The sequence below is a fragment of the Athene cunicularia genome (genome assembly GCF_003259725.1).
Source record: "Athene cunicularia isolate RWA chromosome 7 unlocalized genomic scaffold, athCun1 chr7_part1, whole genome shotgun sequence".
In the NCBI taxonomy this organism is placed as follows: Eukaryota; Metazoa; Chordata; class Aves; order Strigiformes; family Strigidae; genus Athene; species Athene cunicularia.
This window is the reverse complement of record NW_020799107.1, coordinates 6995582-7017042: the sequence shown is the minus strand read 5'-3', so window position 1 is coordinate 7017042 and position 21461 is coordinate 6995582. Positions and strand designations below refer to the sequence as shown.

Here is a 21461-nt window from a genome sequence, read left to right as displayed (position 1 = left end):
ACAAACCATGGCTGTATAGGTAATCATGCAAAACACATTTTTTGCAAACCTCCAATCCTGAAAAAGTACTATTTTTTACTATCAAAGAAAAGCAAAGTTCTTACTCTTCCTGTCTTGGCTACAGCATCCATTTCCACCTCACGGGCATCTTCAATAAATTTAGTGATTACCACAGGGTGATCCTGTCATCAAGACAAGATAAAAGAAGAAAGTTTTTATTTGAGAGTATTTCGGGACCATCCAAGCACTCCACTGTTCATCACTGGAGAACCTTTGGAATCAGAATCCCACAAGACCAATCTATTAATATCCTTATTTCCATGGATAAGTGAACTTTGCAAAGCAATAATGGGAGGAAACTTGGCATGATTTCCCCAAAGCCACTGAAGCAGTAATTTGAGTCCTCCATAACATCACCATGACAGGGAAATTTGGGGAAAAACCACAAAGAGCTTTTAAGTGAGATCATGACAAAAAGAAGATAGTGGGACACATGCATGGATCCAGTGACCTCTGATCCTGTCTCCCAAAGACAGTCCTTACCTCCAAGATCTTCAGTTCTTCCCTCCTCTGAGGCTCCCAGCCACCTCACTGGATGTACTGCTTCACAAAGTAATTGATTCTTGGCATATGTAATGACTTTGTATAGTGACTGTTTGCTATTTTAAAAAGCCCCATATTTTAAGTAACTGATCCATTCCTTTCTCATTTCTCTGCCTGGTTTCCTGAATCTCCCAGGGAGAAGTTGACACTAATTATATCTGGCCAGGAACAAACTGTCCTTGACTCTCAATATGTTCCCTGGTATACATTGTCTTCCTCCTCTTCTTCCTGCCTATCTCTGGGATGTTAGCACACACTTCCCACTCTCCTCTAATGCTTTCTCCTTCCAGCCACCTGCTCCAACAGAAGTTAAAAACCTAATCCGCATTCTTCCTGGCCAGCTTTATGTCTCAACATTTTACCTGTCCCATCCACTATTAACTGCCTGTTATTTATTAGAGAATAAAATGGAATAAATGACAGTCTGTGCATGCTCAAAAGGCTCCTCTTGAAAAAATATAAAGCAACTCCAAAAGTTACAAGACACAATTCATTACATTTATCAGTGCAAGGGTAAATTCACAGGCAAGGACAATGCCGCAGCCTACACTGTTTCATAAATTTAGTGGCTTGTGTCCTGTAACTTTCTGTCTTGTTGCAGTTTTTCACCAGAAGATTTTATATGTGCATACAACCTTGTTTACCCCAATCTGTCTCAACTCACACAAGAAGTTTTGAACATTATTGACAACATAAATGCCATAATGACACAACACCATAACAGCAAAGTAGCTAAAACAACAGAACAATACTGGTTACGTACTTTATCTGGAGATGCTCTGTTGGATAGAGCAGAACTAGGCAAGGCTTCATAACCAGAAAAAAGAAGCCTGTATCCTACAAAGGTGCTCATGTTCAGTTGTATGCTCACAACTAGTATTGGTAGTTTCTGTGGAACCACTCACAGGCCACAAAGCCTTGACTAGACTAAAAAAAACCTTCATTAATTTAGAAACAGAATACAGTATGTTTGTTTCAGTTTGATTTTTGCTATTTTAGCTTCAACTATACTATAGCTTTTTTCAATATAAAATACTGCATGAAGAAAGAAGTCTTCCTTTAGCAGTCTGACTACACTAACAAAAAAGGGTGTAAATCTAGTGTAAGTCTCTGCAGGATCAGGGCCAGGGCACCTGAAGACTCATGGCATGCATGGTCATGTTTGCAGCAAGCATCAGTGCCTTGTTTGTGTAGCAGAACTGGACATCATAAGGATCCCATGAGAATATCCACTCTTTCCTCTAGGAATACATCATGTATTGCCAAGGCTCTACAACTTCAAATCCCAGCAGGGCTTCCTGTACCGGGTGTGAGACCTCTGAGCAATGAAGAACAACATTGCCCAGTTCAAGTCAGTCAAGCTGTGACAAGTTAAGCTGACCAAGGGTCACTTTCCTGGGCTTTCAGCCTCCTAGAGGATACCTCTTGCCATCCCACAGCACAAGGAAGTGATCCATCCCATCGAACACAACTTAAGTCTGCTGCCTGGTCTGCTTCTGTGAGCATGTGGGGAAACACAAAGCAGAGTACTTAAGATGAAGTACAGAGAGAAGCTAGGTATTTTGGGAGGCTGAGCACTTCTAAGAATCTGGTTTCTACCACAGGTTGACTCTGTTGTCTTTTGAGAATTGGTTGTATAGTTCCTTTTTATGGAAGTAACAGTGGTACTCTCCTGCTTTCAAAAATCCCTTTAAAGTTTTTCAAAGATGGTAATAAGTAGCCTGCTTGCCTCCACACTAACCTATCCTTCAGAATATGACTGCTTTCAAGGTATCTCCCCCTTCTGTTCCATCTTTTCATGCTGAAACACTAAACTTCCATCATTTGCATTATATGCTTAAAAACCACATGTTTTTTTCTCTTGTTTAAGAATTAACCATGTAAGAAATACCCTGAGTAAGCAGTAATATGTCTGGCTTCTATAGCCAGTTGTGTTTCCAGAATTCCTGTTTGACTTAGTTATTTTTAACTCCAAGATTCCTGTAACAGTAGTGTTGATGGTGCTACAGTACTGTTCTGAACAGTCACCATTCAAAAACAAAGGGAAAAAACCCTCAGAAGAAAACAGGCCAAAAGGCGAGGCCAAACTCAGAGACTGTCGAACAGTCAGACTTTGACTACTGTATGTCCTTCACTCAACCTTGATCATTTAACTTTCTCCTCCTCCATATTCTCATCTCTCCAAACATCCCTTGTACAATAACACTGATAGAAGGTATAGAAGAAATGCGGGCTTTGAATTGTTTACTATGTTCTGAAGCATTCATGTCTTTGGGAAATTGCTCAGATTTTTCTTTCCAAATTTCAACGTACTAAACCAAATCCTTTCCTTTGCCAGAAAAAGACACTTTAAAAATCCCCAAACTAACTTTTGAAAAACATTTTAAATGGAAACCTGAGTTTTCATCTTCTGCATTAGATACTCAGGAGATCAATAATCCCACTGGATTAACAGTAAGCAGGCAGAAGTCCTGCTTTTGCATCAGAGGAAAATGAAATTCAGTACATGGTTTGGAGAGTTAAATGTCATAGCAAAATCTTGCAAAAGTTCCCACATTTAAAGGGCTTTAAAAAAAATTAAAGTTTATTGATGAGAGAGATGATGCTAGAATGAAGTTTTAAGTTGTTCAAAGAAGCCAGGCAAAACAGCAAAACAGCTGGGAAGCTGAGTGAAAGATGCTATCTGCTACTAGTGAGCTCGAATGGGGTAGGAGGGGCCTCAGCCCACTACCCTACATCTATTTACATAATTAACTGGTCAGAAATGGATACCTGGGTACAACAGCTAACTGCTGTCCCCACTCCATTGCAGGCACCCCAGTGGTATCAGTAAGGATGCTTGCACAGGCACCCATAGCCTGACTGTTAGAGAACAAACTGAGGAGTCAAACTCCAATTTCACTGGCTCCCCCCTAACAAGGAAGGGAAAGATGAGGAAGACACAATACAGAAACAAAGAGATGGGAAACACAGTAGAGGTGAAACAAATACAGCAAACATGAAAAAGCAGGAGCACCTGAGAGACTCTGGTGGCTTCTGCTAAGAACTTCTTCATTTCCTCTTCAGTGAATGCCACATTCATTGCAGACCCACTGTGAGAATGGCAAAGAAAAGAAAGGTCACCTTCCCTTGTGACTCCAAGGCAGATATCAGTGTTAGACACCACACTACAGGGTTGCCAACTACCTTTATATGAGACACTAGCCAAGCAAACTCCTGACTCAAGCCACTTACTCCACTCTTGACTGAAAGAAAGGTAGAGCTGGTACCTAATGAACCTCTGCTACTCCTTCCCAGAGAAGATAGACGACCTCCAGAACCATAATGAAGAATCAAATAAAGAACTACAGTTGTGTAGCCTTAGCACAGCTGCAAGTCGCCCTTCTGATGTAAGCCTTTAAAGCTCCCTCTAAACTGGAGGAGATGGCTAGTCAGCCAGATAGCCCCGCTAAGGACCCAGACTTTCCCCATGTGCACAGGTTAGCTGTGAGCTCAGGACAAACAGACCTCACTGTAGCCCAATTACTTATCAGGGACAGATGAAGCGAGGAATACACAGGCCACCAGTAATGGTTTCAAAGCTGTAAATGCAGATGAAAATGGGCTGTTCTTTGCTGGCCATTTCAGGTGTCCCTCCCCTAATGTCTTAGTCTTTAAAGGAGAGACACAGAGAGATACAGACACTGTATCTGAAAGCTACTTTGAAATGTAGCTGTCCGTAATATCAGAGAGGGGAATCTGGGAGAACATGGCTTGACAATTAGTGATTCAGGACCCTTTTAAAGACAAGAATCTTTTAAAAAATATGTTATCTTGGTCATTTCTGCCACTGATGCTCAGCTTCCCCTTTGCTTTGGTGGGCAAGCCCACAGAGACTGTGGAGAAAAGTGGAGGAAGGATCTATCCCATGTTACTTTAGCCTAAGATAAATAGACACAGGTACCTAGGTGATTATACTTAGCAGACTACCTCTTCAGCTGATGTCAAACAATGGAGCTCAGTTAAATCCATGGACCTAGTCAGCAGCACTGCTGAGGGTGTGAGCTGGTACACACAGTACATAACTGCTGGGGAAATGCACTTAGTTTTCCAAGGCAACTGGCAAATATTAAAGGCTGTATCTGTTCAGAGGATGAAAAAGTCTAGCTGTGGACCTGCTGCTGTTCTGCTAATAGAGGCCAGACGGTGTGCTGTGCTAGGGCTTTCCACTTTCTATTTCCTCAAGTTTTACATCCTCCAGTTTCATTTTTCTCTCTGAAGTCCCCCCTAACCTGCACAAACACCCTTTAGCAAATATTTATATGGAAAAGGCCTATACTGGATGGAAACAATGGGCTAAAACAAGCGTTCCCTAAAAACCTGAAGAATTACATCAGGAACCATTTCTAACTTATCTTCCTGATCCAAATGCTGTTTTTCAACTTTGTTTCACAACCCCACTGCAAGCTTCAGATATTGGTTAGAAAAGTCACATTCAGGAGTCTCTTCTAAAAGAGATTTCCCTGAGGGTTGAACACACAAGAAATCCTTCTCCTTTTCTTCTTTTTAGATAAAAATTGGGGGGGGGGGAAATGTCATCTCCCAGACAATTAATATTGTGCCTCTGTATATTGATATGTGTCTTTTCTTCATATGAAGAGGATCCTGTCTCCAATTTATTTTCACTTGTAAACTGTGCCCAGCAAACTTCCTCTCTGTGCCTAGTCAAGCAGCTATGAAGAAACTCCTCACAGAGAGATCATTCAGAACATGTGAGCTTGCTGTGTATATGAGCTGGTGTAACTTCTTCAAAAAGTCTAGCTGTTGGAAACGTGTGGTTCTGTACGTCTCTTTAAAGAGAAGCAGCTGTCACAGTGTAGGGACATAAAACATGCCTGTAAGCAGAGAAGCTTGGCAAATAAGAAGCTGAATTCAAAAGATGTGCTGTCATTTTCTGAAAACAGATGCCAACCCCAATAAATGGCCTCAGCATGTACCCTTCTACTTTTCCTAGTGGCAAACAATCTTCTGGCTTAATTGTACATGTACTAGTCTCAGGAACCTTAAAGAATATCCCAGATGGTTTGTAATTTTGGCCTTGAGATATGAAAAAGATAATGTAGCTAAACAGACATTCTTATGATTATGTTCTACCTCTGATCTCTGCCTGATGGACATAAGGGATCCATTGGTTTCCTTTATTAGTTTGAGCAGCTGTCCTACCTGTTGAGATGGGCAGTTTTATGCCACGTGCACCTAGCATAGCATTTTGCACACAGCCCCGGAAATTACTCTCCCTTGTCTCAAACTAGGCTTTTGTAGTTCATACCCACAACTTGATGAGCTCTGATGGTTGAGCCGTACCTCAGAACGTAGGAAGGCCTCAGCAAACATGGGTAACTCACTGAGCTTGCAAATTCAACTGCATCTCTCTAAAGAAAGGGAGGAAAATGATGTTGTGAACAAGAAAATATTTTAGAGTCACACTAAAATTTCAACTCTAACTGCATTTGCACTTTACTAGCCATTAAGACTGGGGAGGGGGAAAATTCAGGGACTACAGCCTGGGTTGCGCGTAATACATGACTTCTTGGTTCCAGAGCTGTCATATTCAGACCTTCCCTGTCCATAGAGCTTCACCAGGAAAATAGAGCAGTGCTGACACATCACTATTCCTCTGTAATCTCTATCTGCTAAAACAGTTTTAAAGGCCAGCAGGTTAAGCTAGAATAGCCTAACAGTGATGCTAACTTCTGCTGGGTATGTACCCCATGTCATGTAAAGGTGATTTAAAGACACTTCCCTTCCAGTTTTCATCTCACTCCCAGAGATGCTATAACATCACTTTACAGGGATCAAAAAGTTCTTCAACATCGGCAGTAAAAAACTGTCAAATGTCTTTGGAATCTTGATATGTACCAGTAAGTCAGACCCCCCTGAGCAGACGCTCCTAACTCCCAGCTGCTTCATCATTTCCCAGATGTGCACCCCAACTTACCAGTGTGCTGACTGCCCTCCAGGGAGCCTGGGCCACAAGCAGCTCATCCAGAACAGCTGAGAATATGGAGCGATCTTCTGCCCGATCAATCTGCAAAGGATTTGTGCCAAGGATCTTCACTCCACTCTGGTACAGTGGCACTGCCAAGTTATTGGGAATCTGCCCACCTACAGAAATAATGCAACCACTGCAACCCTGTTGGCAGACAGAAAGGAGCACGGTCATGTCCAAGTTAACTTAAGAAGTGTTATAACTATGAATCCGATATCCAGACTACATCACTTTTCAGGTTGCTATGAGCAAAGGCAGACCATAGTTGTGCTGATCCAGAGGCACCCAGGCTGTAAAGTGTGATTTAGAGTGTGTAGTCTCTCTAAAACAGCAATATCCTCCTTGATAATGCTCAAAAATCAGCATTAACTTGAGGTCAGATTCCCCAGGAAACCAAAGATACCTGCAGTGTTTACATGCCTTTTGACATCAAGCCAAGACCTTACAATTTCTACTAGAACCACAGACTGTTACCTTGTTTTCATGTCATGTTTAGGTGCTTCTGCTTTCCCAGCAAAGATAAGCACTGAGCTGACACATATTCCCTGGCTGCGCAGAGGAGGGGCACTGCACTATGAAAATGTGACACCCCACAACAAAACTCAAAACTCCACTCAATGGGGTCAGGTTTCCCTCCCATGTTCTCCTCCACATGTGACATGGGGACCATCACTTCAACCAAGCCCTTTCCTAACACCCTGATGTGACCTTTGGACCCAGTAACATGAACAAAGAAGATGTTTTAGGTCTCCTTTCTATCTCAGTCCAGCTCTTCTGAGAAAATAGCCTCTGCCATGCTGACTGTCACAGACTTCCAGAGTAGCAGACATTCATGCAAACTCTATTTCACTACAAAGTTGCAAGGCAGTAACCTCCAGCAGAGTGGCAACGGGAAACAACTGGATTTTTGGTGTTTTGTTTTCTTTTTCTGCCAGCACTGTTATTTGTTAAGCGAACAACCTTTCCTAGCCCCAGAAACCTACCTTTAAGGAGTGCTCACTGCTGACCCCTTGCTGGCCTGTACAAAGCAAAGCCAAATCTACTTCAACAGAGCCCAGTCCATCAGACAGCCTGTAATGGTGAACTACTCTGGATACACTTAGCCCTCTATTTTAATTCATCCTGACTAGCTCCTCACTTCTGGTAGCACACTCGATAGCAACAAGTATTTCAGACAAACTGTCATGGTTATTTGCAAGCACTTCAGTTCCAGAAGTGGATGAGGCAGGACAGGTGGCACAACATCCTCAAGCTGCAGTGGCATATTTCATGTCTGTCAGTGGGCAACCACAACGTTTTAAGTGAGGAAATAATAAATGGCAAATAACAAGAGACAGGTAAGCTTGCTTGCAAACACACATCCTTCTTCAGGTGCAAATATGGGCATTATTTTTACATAGAACCCCTAATGTTTTCAAGTACAATCTAGTCTGGTGTGAAAATTTTAAATAGTAAAAAAAGGCCTTAGAGTACAACAATTATGAGGACATTAATTATGTTCAGATTGTGTAATAATTGAGGGTAATTAAATAATGGGCACTTTGCTTTCAAATTAAAGCTGGTGAAACTTTGCCCAAAGGAGATTCAGGCCCACAGTACAGCTGCAATGAAAGAGTCCTTTGAACCAGTTTTACACAGTTTTACCCACCTCTAACAAACAAGAAACATAAATCAAGTGATCCATGCTTTGGCTTTATCTTTTCGAGTATCAATGTTCTTTTAACTAGCAAGTGTGTTTTTTCTGAAGAAGGTTAGCCCCACTGGCCTTCCTGGGAGAAGAACTTCTTAATGAGGGATTTAAAGGGATTTAGAGTGGCAGAACTGTAAGCTGAGAGCAAGATGGACTAGAAGTGACTGAGAAAAACAGATGATAAATGCTAGTTCAAACCCTGCTTAACTTTAATGTGGCTAATTTCCTACCATAATAAAAATCCACTATAAAAGTCTGGCATTTAAGCAGCACATTATCCCAAGGTCTACAAGATTATTTGCTTAACATGCTAATATACACTGCTGGAGATAATTTTTTTTTCCCTTTTCACCATGCAGTCATTTACAGGATGACATGCTTCTGCTGGACAACAGAACGATCTGAAAGAGCTCAGGACAGGAGTGAAAAATGCCTCATTAGCAGAGGGTGGAGCAAGGACAGAGGATGTTTTGCGCCCACATGGGGTTGTCTCATGACATTGGAGCTCACTATCTCCAAATCAGAAAAAAAAATCTGTTCCTTACTGCTTCCAGAACCATCCAAAATACAATACTTATCTCTAGTCCCTGGGCTCCTTATCATCCCACATGGACGAGAACCAGACAGTGAATAAGCAAACCCCTCATTGCAGCCTGGAAATGTTCCTGTTTTGTAATGTCAACCTAGCTTTGCTTCCAAGGGCAATCAACATCTTAATCTATCCTCAACATATCTGAAATGTGAATGTCCCAGCTAACAGCTTCTCTTTAGCTGCTGCTTATTTCTTCCTTTAAAACAATTCTAGTAACTGAGACTCTAAAATCCAAATACTGCCTACATTGAAGCTGGGATGGCCTTAGGGACTCCAGCCCCAAGGAAACAAGAGAGATGGATTACTCAAGCAGATAGCAAAGAATCATATACTCATTTTTACTCAAAAAAACCCACCATAAATTGAGACCCATCTGCTGCTTACTTCTTTCTTTAAAATTCTGCTATTATTTCTCAAAGCATGCTCTTGCCCAAAGAGTCACCCACTGCCCTGATGGGGAACAGGACTGCTCCACTGAGAAATGTGGGCAGCCAAAAATGGACTCCACTACATATCACTTTGTCATCAGACATATTTTAATTATAAAGAAAATTAATAACAACCATGCCATTAGGTGTGTTTAAAATATACGCTATACATAATCTAGTGAAAGAATCCTAGAGAGAATTATTTTCCCCTTTATAACAAAAATCACTCTTTTTATTACTACCTTGCTTTTATGTCATTAGTAATAGAGTTGGGTTTTCTTTTTCCCGGAGTTTGAAAACAAATTAGACCATTAAAATTGTACCTAAGAGCCTCCTTTAGTTTTATGAATTGTTTCAGAATGATCCTAGAAACTGAAAAAGAATCAGAAGAGGCCCTCAAGCTGATAGATATTAAAATAAAAAGGGAACATCTTCTCTGGAAACAAAAAGCCAATAAATCTGAGGGAAGGAATTTTATTTTTTCTAAATAATTATCTTCATAGACTACCACCTAACTTTGCACATTCACAGTAAATTAAACTTCCCTCCAAAACACAGCTCTGTTGTGATGAGCTCAGTCTCTAGTGAGTGAGAGCAGCTATGAATGTGAACTTGGGAGGGAAAGGTAAAAGGGGAGACAAAGGAGAGAAAAAGAAGGAAGTATGTCCCTGGGACAGGACTGTGCAAAGCTGTGAGAAGCTCTTGGTAGGCAGTTTCTAGCCCCCTTGGTCTCGTTGGTAACCTCACTCCTCAGTGTAACCTAATTTGTCTAATCAGAAAAAAACAGGACAAATCAGTGCACCTCTTTATTCAAGCTTAATAGTTGTTCAAGGTTTGCTGCGAATCCTAATAATGTTTAGGGTACTGATGTATCATCTCTACTGAGGGCAAAGGATTGTGTCCATTGTTTGCTGATGGTTTTACCTATGGTTTGCCAATGATACAGGACTTTTGAGAGTATTCACCACTGTTCATTGTTCACTGGAACACTAGAGGAGACTAATGAGCAGGAAAGTTTAAAAGATCAATCTGAAAATCATGGCACTATTCATGCTTTGTATATGAAGCTGGAAGAGATGGTTATCTGCAGGATCAGTGAGGGATCTCAGAATCATGTCCTGAATTTTTAACTTGATCATTTTCTTAGGGACTGACTTCCAACTGCATTTGCCTGAGCAAGTATTCTGTTAACAGGATATTTGCATTTGGCTCACTCATTTAAAAAAAAAAAAAAAAGACATAAAGCAAATAATATATTTTAGACTACACTCTGCTGGAGGTCTGGAGACTGTCCCCAGGTCTGCCTGTGTCCTTTGGCATAACCCTGTGCCATCTCTCTACTCCTCGGAGACTCAGTTTTCCTACTTGAAAATTAGGCATAATGGTACCATTCCCTTTTGTCACTACTTAAGAAAACTCTTCTAAACCATCAGAGTATTCATCCCAAGATGAATAACCAGCAGTTATTCATCTCGGGATTTATTAGACACAACCCTAACTTTGGCTGTGTAGACTCAGACCCTGACGGCTTTAACACCTCTAGAACAAACATCAAATTAGTTGTTTTCATACCCAAGTCAGGGCAGCAAACTCTGCATCCTCTGCAAACTCCCAGCATCTTCTTCTCCCCTTTTTTATTCCCACCTCAGCTCCTGCTACCTCCTCCCTGCACTCTCTCCTCTCATGATCACTTTGTGGTTTACTTCACAAGCAGGACAGGCTAAAAATATGCCCAGAAGCACGAGCACAGTGCAGCTGATGAGCATGGCTGGCTATGCTGGGGAAACTGCCAACAGCGCAACCTTCTCCTTCACCTCTGGGTATCACAGGATGCTGCTATTAGACCTTGAGGTCTGCAATGCTTCCCATCAAACTCACCAAGCCCTGCTCTGACAAGCAGGATAATGCAAGTATCAATATAAATGAATGATTCTTTTCACTTTTTTTTTTTTTACCCAACTTGCTAATTACCAGCCCTATGTGTTTAAATGAGTAGCTGCTCCCTCATCACCTGTCTCTATGCTCTCTTTGGTCCAGCAGTAATTAGACGCTGTGTTTCACAAGTGTTATTTGTCTGACAAGCTGTCACACCAGTTTCCTCCACAACCCAAGTTCAGAAGTTCAGTTCTGCTTAAGTAAACAAGAGTTCAACGCTTATAGAGCTAAGCCTCATGGATAATCCTAAAGCATTCAAAAATCAGTCTTTAATACTCCAGAGAACCACCAGAGTATTTTGGCCTGTCCTAAATCAATGCTTTCCAGTAACAGTCTCCATTTTAATGAAAATTTAAAAAAGAGATACCCAACATGTACAAACAGGGAAGTATGTACACACAATCTAAAAACGGTCCCAGACAGTATTTTGCAAATAGTTTAAGAACAGAACCTAGAGACTGTGACTTGAGTTCTGATGTGCTTTTGCTTGGTTCCAAATTTGGGAATGATATGTAGCCAGGTTATAAAACCATTTTCGAAACTTGCAGCCATTCACAAAGGAGATAAGCTCAAATAGTCATATACTGGGAAAAAAGAGCCAAAAAAAAAAAAAGTTTATCATGACCTGCAAAGTTGCTTCAGCAAGTTATACGGCCAACTCACACTGATTTTCAAGGGAGATGAAGTTCCTGTAAGCACCTTTGAAAGCATCAGCCACAAATCCAAGATAAGTGTGTTACCAGTTAGAAATCAGTATTTTCCATGCTGGGACCAACTGTTTACATTACATATCCTCTCATTACCAAATCTGGGACTCTTCTCCACCTCTTAGCATCAGCACTTCTAAAACTCCTAACTAGACAAGTGCAACAGCTGGATCAGGAGCTGGAACATGTTTTGGTCTGATAGCAATTCCAATGCCCCTTCCTGATCTGTCTGCCTGCATGCCAGACCACATTCACCACATTACCACCATATTGCAAGGCCAAGACTGCAAGTTCTTGAGCATGTTAGCGTTATGCACATAACTTGTCCTACTGCTTCAGGGGGAGTACTTATGTTAAAAGTCAAGGATATGCTTAAGTGCTAAAGCTCAGCACCGCAAGGGCAGAACAATTTGTGCGACAAATGACTGTGCAGCAAATTAAATCTGCTTGTAAATATTGCACAATATGGCATCTTGCAAAATAATTTAATATTTATTTGGCATTCATTATTGAGCAGTCTGCTAGGAACATCAACGATGTGTAAAATGCAACATTGGGATCCAAATCAAACAGCTTTTGCTAGCAAGCTCTCCCCCCTCACCCTCAGCTGCTTTGCCAAAGCAAGCTAGTGACATGAATTTTGAAAAGTATGGTTTGCTTCATGGCTTTTTATTGTGCTTCTGCTTTTCTTTACCTCATATTGGTAGATGTCCAGGATCCTTTCCAATGACAACTCCTCAAAGTACAGTCTGTCACACTCATCAAAATCTGTGCTCACTGTCTCCGGGTTGCAATTCACTACAACGGTCTTGTTGCCAAGCTGACGCAGCGTGCGGATACTGGAGACAGCACACCAATCAAACTCCACACTGCTGCCTGCCAGGAGACAGAAAAGTGGGCAAGGAAAGGAAGGATGCAGCGAAGAACACACACACAGACATTCTCAGTACTCAAGCTTAAAAAAAAGGAAAAGAACAAAAAAACAGCATTGCCTCCTGTCAGCTCAGAGCAAGAAATCTAATTGTCCTCCCATGGAACCTAACCATCCACAGACACGAGCTTCCAAATACAGCAGGTAAGTTGGCTCAGCTGCTCAAGAGTGACAGGTTTCCATAACATGTCTGTCATCCTGCTCATAAATGCTTATGTCTGCTCTTCCTGCCCATCCAGGTATCACTGCCTCCCAACCAATGCGCTTTCAGATAAACTTCAGAGGCAGAAGCTTAGAATTGACCAAATTAAGTGCTCATTATTGTAAGACAGCGCTGTTTACTCCAGGAAACATGAAGCATTTTTATAGATGTGGTTTAAAAAACAGAAGACTGAAGTATTTTTTACCTTGCAGAATAGCAAAGCATGGCTAACCTAACAACAGAAAAATGACAACTCAGTGGGTTTGACCTTCCTGTGTGATGACTCTAGATAAAGGAAACAGCCAAACAACACTTTCAGAGCCACTCTGTGATCCTTTTATCTTGGTTTAAAGGCCACAGTGACTATGGCAACACTATGGGATAAGTATGTCCTACTGTCTTGAGTAAGCACTGTGGCCACCTCTAAAGGAAAGAGGCCCAGAGGGAGGCAGCTGGTGCTTGGGTGAGCACCAGGTCTTGGAGCTTGGACTTGGGCAAGCTTCAGGATTTGGGGCTTGGGCAATGCTGCAGGCTTTAGGCAATGCTGGAGTCCACACTTGTGCTAACAGCTACTGTCTCATAAATTTCTACACTCAAACATCTAAGAGGGGTACCATAAACTGAGAATGATGCATATTAAAAAACATTAAACAGTTATGCTTGCAGTCTACAAGAAACCTTGGCCTCATCATGGTGCGTTCACAGTCATTACATGATCGTTAACCACTGATATAATTATTTTTATATATAATTGTGTGACAACATATATTGGAAATTTAGGCTGTGCTTAATTGCTGCCTCCACCACCTAGTCACAAACAGATGGCTGTCACAGGTCACCCACTGACAGGAGCACAATTTACTTCCCTACTTCTGTCAGACAGGAACCTTGAAACATGCCTAGGCCTCACTAGGAAAAAACAAAACAAAACAAAACCCAAACCAACCAACTAAACAAACAAAACAAGCAAACAAACAAACACCCCACCAAACCAAAACCACAGAAAAAAGAGGGAAATCAAATCTGAAACTGAGTGTTCCCCAGAAGGGTCACCAGATGCTTGTTCACTTTTTGTATTCCACTTCCATTACTCAGGTATTCTTATACATGGAAGAAACCTCAACTTTAGGACACAGTGGTCATCTGGAGTCCCCATCTGACTTTAGATACAACCTGGAAAACAGCTGAACACTTATATTTCAGCTATATCCAGTAATGGTCATGTCATGTCCAAACAATGGGAAAATGGAAACCAGCAAAAAATTAGTAATACTAGTAATGAGTATTGTAACATAATCAGACACTGCTCCTCAGAAGATAATTACCACATCAATACAGGCATGTTTTTGGACTCATTTTCAGGCTTCAGTCATGTTAAATCTACATGCACACCTTAAAATTTACAGAGCATTCTGCTGGTCCACGCAGTTGATCGAACAGCTTACTTATACTGCTTACAGAGTGGACTTCCACACAAACCAACCCCCCTCCTAGGACAGGAGATACCCTCCTGGCAGCAAGTGAAGAGCAAGCATCACCTTGAATATCTGAGCAATATCTCTGCAGAGCACAGGTCACAGGCTGTAGCTCAGTCTCTCAGTGAGCCAGAGGCCTTTATATGTGCATGAAAGGTGAGTCAAAGCAAGTTCTGAAGTTCAAGAGTGTGTAACTGTCCTGATTCACATCATGCTTCTATGTGGCATATTAGTTAACAAGAAAACTTAAAAAAGAGATGCTTCAGTTTGGATAATTTTCTTTTTAAATACAGAGTACAGCATGACTTTTTAAATGACCTCACACTTCCCCTAAATAATTTTACTTCTTTGCAAAAGTGTCAACATATTCAAGATTTCCCTGTAATATATTTCAAAATATTTTAAAATAAAATTCATAAGGTTGGGGGTTTTAATCCAAAACTTAGTTATCACAAAAGAAAAAAGAATCCTTCTTTAAAAATAAAAAAGTAATGTCACACATTTAACTTCCATCCAAATCATTTAGCCCTTTCTGACCTGTTACTCTTTTGTAAATGTAAATCCACAGGGAACACTAAGCTGATCCCACTGAATTATGATTACAATTCTGAAAGCATAGAGGAAAAGCATACTGTTTACCTGCCTTCAAAGTATAATAAAATGAAAAAAAAAAAAATCAACTTGGCTACTGCACCTAGAAAAAAAAATCTTTTAGAGGTGCAAGGAATGGTTTGCTTTAGCGGCCTTTATTTAGCTGCAACCGCTTCCAAAGATTGTCTTGATCTAATCAAAGCTACAGAACAAGTAATACCAAGATCAGACCTATATGTCTAATCTAAGCAATTAGGAGTTTAAGGTGAACAGCACAAAATGTATTCGCATACACTCAATCAAATTATTAAACAACACTGCCATGGTTTTTATGTTCATTTTTTGTAACCATGCTACACAGTATGTTGACTAGCAGAAGCGTTCACAAAAATAAGCATAATCATGGAGTGTTCCTCCTGATTTCACTCATCTCAACATTCATACTAGAAACTGAGTTCAAAAAGACACATCCTACAAACAGCAACAGGAATGTACACGTGACCTGTACATCCAAGCAAAACAAATGGATGCAGTTTTAAATTTTAGCTTTCAAAAACCATCACCACTACTTGAGAGATAGAGAGCAAAAATATTTCTGAATAACAAGCAATTTTTTTCTTGTCAATAATTGCAAGCTATTTGGAAGGATCCACAAAAAGAAAAAGTGAAAGTCATCATATACAGAATTTAGCAGCCTGTCTACCCAATACTCATAGCCATGAGGAAACTCTTGTGCTGCATAATCATCTGAGTGGGCTGAAAAACCAGCATACAGAGAATTGCTTGTACAAAAGCAGATGAAGATATCAAAATATTTTCAGAGTCACCTATACTTACAGTAGTAAAATGCACAGCATATAACAACATAGTCATGAGCTGGCACTAAACATAAGATAGGCGTGGGAGCAACAAACTTCTATACAAGGTATCAGGTTTTCAAGACCCTCACATGTTCAAAAAGTAAGATTAAAAAAATTCCCTAAAACTTTGTGGAAATCACAACCAAGTGACAAGTGAAAAGTAATAAAATTCTGTTTTTTCCAGGGCGTGAAATGAAGTCTCCAAGCAAGTGTAAAAGGCAAATCTTGTGTTAGGAATTGATGTCCTGTGCACTGTGCTCTGGAGGGTTTCGCCGCCATACGAGAAGATGAACAAATGAACCACAGGAATATCCAAAGAAGGCTCAAGGGTGCAAGGAGAACAGAGGAGTTGTAAGAAAGATTTACCTATGTGATATGGTCCACAGCCCAACACCATCACTCCACAGTCATCAAATTTTACATCATGTTCCTGAGAAGGTAGGGAGAAAAGTCATTAGGATCTGTACTCCACAGCACCTAACTCCATACTTTTCAGAATAAACAGCTTCTGGTGCTCAGCCCATACCCAGCAGTCTGATCCTTCAGAGCTTAAGTCTGATCTCATTTACTGCAGTGTAAATCAAGTGCAACTCTAATGGAATTAGCAGTGCCGCACCCAAACCAAAGGAGTCGCAGCACCTCTGATTTGGCTATTCAAGCAGCCTAAGCAGCTGTTAAGTTTCACACAAAAATAAATGCTAGGATGAGATGAGTGAAACATGAGTTCTACATTCCCAGCACCTGACCTGTGCACAGAGGATGCAAGTACAGGCGATAAAGGACAGGATCATAACAACATAGGGGCATTAACACTAAATACACTGGATCAGTATTTGAGCAAGAGAAAGTTCCAGGTCTGCTGTAAGGGATTATATGTAACACCATCCAAAATAATTGCTACAGAGGCCGAAACATCTGCAAGATCTCCAGAAATAACAGAGCGTAGGGGAAAGAGATCAAACTAGACAGCAATGAGACTGTTGTTTCTAAATGTGCCTACCTGCCCGTTGTACGTGATGTAGAGGTAATTAGTTACTGCTGGGTATTCTGCTGCCAGTGTGTCAATCTGTACAGGAAAGAAGAAGAAGGATTGTGACTTGGCCAGCACAAGATCTGCAAGTGTTTTGGGGTTTTTCTTTTCCCTCTTTCCTTTTCTACTCCTGTTCCTGTCTTATCATTTTCCCATCACATCTTTCCTCAAAAGGAGGTGATCTGAACTGTCATATGCTGGCCATACAGCATATGCCTGGCCAGTTCAGTCAATGGGAGAGTCTACCATCTCTTTCTAAGATGCAGTTTAGCTCTGTACCTCTTTGGTAAAACACCTTCACAGCCCAGGAACTTTTCACATCCATCCCTTCTTGCTGAGGCCCTTATTCTTAGTTAAGTTTGGCAGCATTAATCACACAGATCTCCATTCCTCCAGGTTTCCTGTCCTCCTTAGTTGCACTGTCTGGGATCTTCGTGCTGTACTCTTGAGCCTATCTTATTCCCATGCTGAATACAAACATGCACACAGTATCACTTCGAGATCAAGCCAAGACACAGCCAGAAGTGCAAGACTGCATATTTATGTTACAATATAACTTGTGCGTTGGTAATTATAATGGTACAGGAAGCAGAGTGATTTTCAAACACCCCTTATATGTAGTTTTCAACAATTTCTTACGTAATTAGTCACCAGAGAGCCTGGAAGAATAATTTGCCTGCTAGGCCGTTCACAAACTATTTGCGTCAACTACTTATTGCATGTTATACACAGTAACTAGTCCATCTAGGTCACTGGTGATTGTTGAGGTTCCCTGCATTAACAGCTGAAATATTTCTACACAGAATACTGAACAGGGAACAATATTAAAGCAGTCCTGACATGAATTTTTACATGCTATACCATTTAAAAATCTGTCCAGTCTTCAAGTATTTTCAGGAATCCCCACTGGCTGCCCAAATCCTTGTGAATAATGAAGAATGTGACCTTACGTCATTAGCACTATGTAAGTGTCTGTCTCTCATTACTGTTGCTAATGCTGCAACTTGTACTTCATGGCTCAAGAAGAAACATATGCTCTGAAGCCACAAATGCAGGCACAAATAGAATGACCTTATTAAGGATACCTTGGCACACAAATCAATCCAGCACTGCAGTGCCATATGCAGCTGAAAGAACGCAGTGCAAGACCAGGCACGTTTCTGTGGGCCAGGTGAGGACATAGAAGGAAAACGGCAGCTGGGGAACAGAAGGAGATTTGGCACCTGGAATTGGGCCTGAGGATACAGATGGGCTCTTTCAGACACATTCAGTAGTTTGGGCTGGGTTTTTTTTTCCTCTTTAAGGACAGAAGAACAGCTGGTGGCAGTTTAATACCAACATACCTTAAATGCAGCATCAGAACACCTAGCAAAGCACTGTGACACTGCCATGAATACTAGATGAGCTCATTACACTCGTGCTATCACAATGAATAGCAAATGAACCCATAACAATAGCACACTTCAAATAAAGTATTACCCGGTAAAAAGTTACGACAAAGAGAAAAGACATATTACACTTTTCATGGTCACACCATGGTGGACCAGCATTCTTAGCCTCTTCCTGAAACCAGATAGTTGCGTTTTCATCCTGTCCCCCACAGAATATGAAGAATAATATCCTGAGTCTCTCTCTGGGGATGTTCATGTCATTACATTGATGTCTGCAGTGCAGAAGTAACAACTACATGGGTAAAATTTGTTATCCCCTAATGTCAATGTCAAAACTCCATCAATGTTAACAGAGACAGGGATTCCACTTTGTTTACCTCGGCTGTTTCTAAGGACATGGAGGTCTCCAGCTCCTTGCACTCTTGGAAGACCCCACCACAAACAGTGATGTTTCTCACGTACCTGTTTCACCCAGGGCACTATATTCTTCCTCAGTCTCAGCTGACGGCACTGGACTTCAGTCAGCCTCAGGCATTTCCCAATCTGTTTGTCCGAGAACCCCATCTGTTTGGCTCTTCTCAGTGTCTCTTCTGGAACAGTTTCACTGGGATTAAAAAATAAGAACACTTCTGCATGAGGCTTTACAGCAATACTTGGAAGATACATGAGTGCTTATGTCTTCCATACTGCATAGGCTTGCTATAGGATGATGCACCTAAAGGCAAGAAAAGGAAGAAGACCCAGCTAAGCTATACAATCCTCATATATAGAAGATCTTTTTTGCACTCGATATGCCCCAAAAACTCCTATAAGGTAAAGTCTACAGGCAGACTACTGATGCTAGGAAGTAAAACACTTTTCTTTCCTTGCATTTTTGAGACAGATATGAGTGACTCATGATGATGTCCATCATCTCCCAGGCAGCATTCTCCACCAGGCTAGTAAAAGGTCACTGTATTCACAACTGCATTGTTATTTACCGTTATAGCCTCCACAGAGGATCAGCAGTGATTCCTTTCTTGGATTCAGTATCCCCAGATCTCCACGTTCAAACTTTAACTCAGTCTCTCCCTTACATTCCTCCTCCCAGGATGAATTTTAAAATATAGGCCTCACCAGACTAGGCTGGATCAATAATTATGTATGTACTCGCATCTCCTGCCTCTTGATGCAGCTGCCCATTTCACACAAGGTATGAAATTCCTGGAGATCTAGAATGAGACATTCAGGGGTATAACTGTCCCCTGACCCTGATGAGCTAGGGGACAACTTGCCTCAAAACGCTACAATTGACCCAAATAAGTCCTACTTTCAGTTGTTGAGGATGCTCTGTCTACCTTCAGAAATGGCCAGTCTTTTGAAAAAGCATCTGATTTCAGAGATACATAGTAGAAATGACCTGCAGAGGCTCACACACAAGGCAGGTTTTTCCTTCTGACAGTCTCAAGTATACTTTTTGCCATATCATTTGTGCTGCCTCTTGCATTATGAAAACAGGGAGAGGGGAATAGACAGGGCAAAGCAGGGGCACCTTTTTTGATTTCATACTTGCAATCAGGGTTTCTCAGTATTTCCATATGTTCTTGTTCTGGTTTTGCTTTTCAGGAGTCCTAGTTTTTGCTGTTTATTTCAAATGCATTTCTTTTCCCAGCCATCTCTGCAGCTCAACAGTTTCTTGCCCATTTTGCTTTCGATTTTTTCATCTTCTCCATTGCCCCTTTATTCCCTCCACTTTTTTCTCTCCCACACTATCTTTGTTCCACTTTGTTTTGACTCCACCTATAGCCCTTATAGTTTCTGCCTGTCTCTGTTTCTAAGCTACCTTTTCTAAGCTTAGCTTTTGCAAAAACATAAAAAAAGCCTATGTATTTTTATCAGCACTTCTGCTTTTCATCTTCATTGCCAAGAGCATCCTTGCCTGCCCAATAAATCAATATTTTATGAGCAAGCAAGCTCTGAATCAGGAAAAAGGAAATGATTAACAAACAAGCAATTTTCCTAAATCAGAGCTTTTGAATTATGTCCTTTGCTTGATGGTATTTTTAAATAAATAGCATTATGTTATTTGAGTGGGAGGAGAGGGGTAAGGCCGCTTTATTGGAATGTGTCAGGAAGCTGAAGCATGAAAGAGTCATTGGATTGGATTTTCCACTCTGGCTTAGGCATGGAGCAGCTCTGCTGCCCTCAGTGAAGTCAGGCTAGCGTAAAACAGGTGAGAGTCACAGAAGTGTCAAACCAGCTGTTCTGAGAGCAGAACTGGGGACTAGAAACTTTTGCGTTCAGATCCCTGGGTAGATGGGTTTTCCTCTATCTACCTCTATCTTTCCTCTATCTGTAACTGCTATCCTCTGCACCATGTCACAGCCCAGCGCTAACCAGCCTGCTTTGCCCTCAGGGGACTCCAGGCAGGAGCACCACCTGCACCCTCAATCTTCTCCACAACCCTACAACCACAGCACTCTTCTTACTCCAGCAGATCCTGCTCTTTGCTAGTGACAGGAGGAAGCAGTCTTGCCTAATCCAGCAGGTTAAATTTCCCAGGTTCTAGATTTAATTCTGGGTGCAGAAAGACTTCCCAAAATAAGTCCCACTTGCAGCACCGCAGTACATTAAAGCCTGCAGTTCCCATGCACTAACACCTCCACCACAAAACTCCTCTGCTTCTCCTCAGCCCTGTCTACTTTCTGATCTCAGTTCAGAGGCAGGACTTCTTGCATAAACCGTGAACACCAGAACTCAAGGCATGGATGGATTTTTTACAGGAAGACACACAGCAAGCAAAATCTGCCAGTTCTCTGGCAAAACAGATGAAAGCTATCACTGGCTATTAAGAAGAACGCAGCCACCTTAGATTTCTCTCCTAGATTCAGCATTCCCTAAGTACAAGTGAGCAGACCTGATGACCCCAAGAAAATGAGCCTGTTTCCGTGCAGTTTACTCCCTCGCTCTCCTCTCTTCTGCCTCAGTAACACACATAGTTGGCTGTCATTTGATTACT

At 41.3% G+C, this 21461-nt stretch overlaps 1 protein-coding gene across 1 annotated transcript in view; it reads right to left on the bottom strand.

Annotated features, from left to right (window-relative positions):
• The window catches only part of CPS1 (carbamoyl-phosphate synthase 1), a 96356-nt gene that overhangs the window by 19006 nt on the left and 55889 nt on the right, over nucleotides 1–21461 (bottom strand). Inside the window, exons 22-29 of the mRNA XM_026852190.1 lie at nucleotides 18926–19067; nucleotides 17043–17108; nucleotides 16409–16472; nucleotides 12678–12859; nucleotides 6581–6775; nucleotides 5947–6014; nucleotides 3620–3695; nucleotides 105–182 (exon numbers count right to left, since the gene is read on the bottom strand). Coding sequence (XP_026707991.1) covers nucleotides 105–182; nucleotides 3620–3695; nucleotides 5947–6014; nucleotides 6581–6775; nucleotides 12678–12859; nucleotides 16409–16472; nucleotides 17043–17108; nucleotides 18926–19067 — 871 coding nt within the window. The remainder of the gene's footprint in view (nucleotides 1–104; nucleotides 183–3619; nucleotides 3696–5946; nucleotides 6015–6580; nucleotides 6776–12677; nucleotides 12860–16408; nucleotides 16473–17042; nucleotides 17109–18925; nucleotides 19068–21461) is intronic.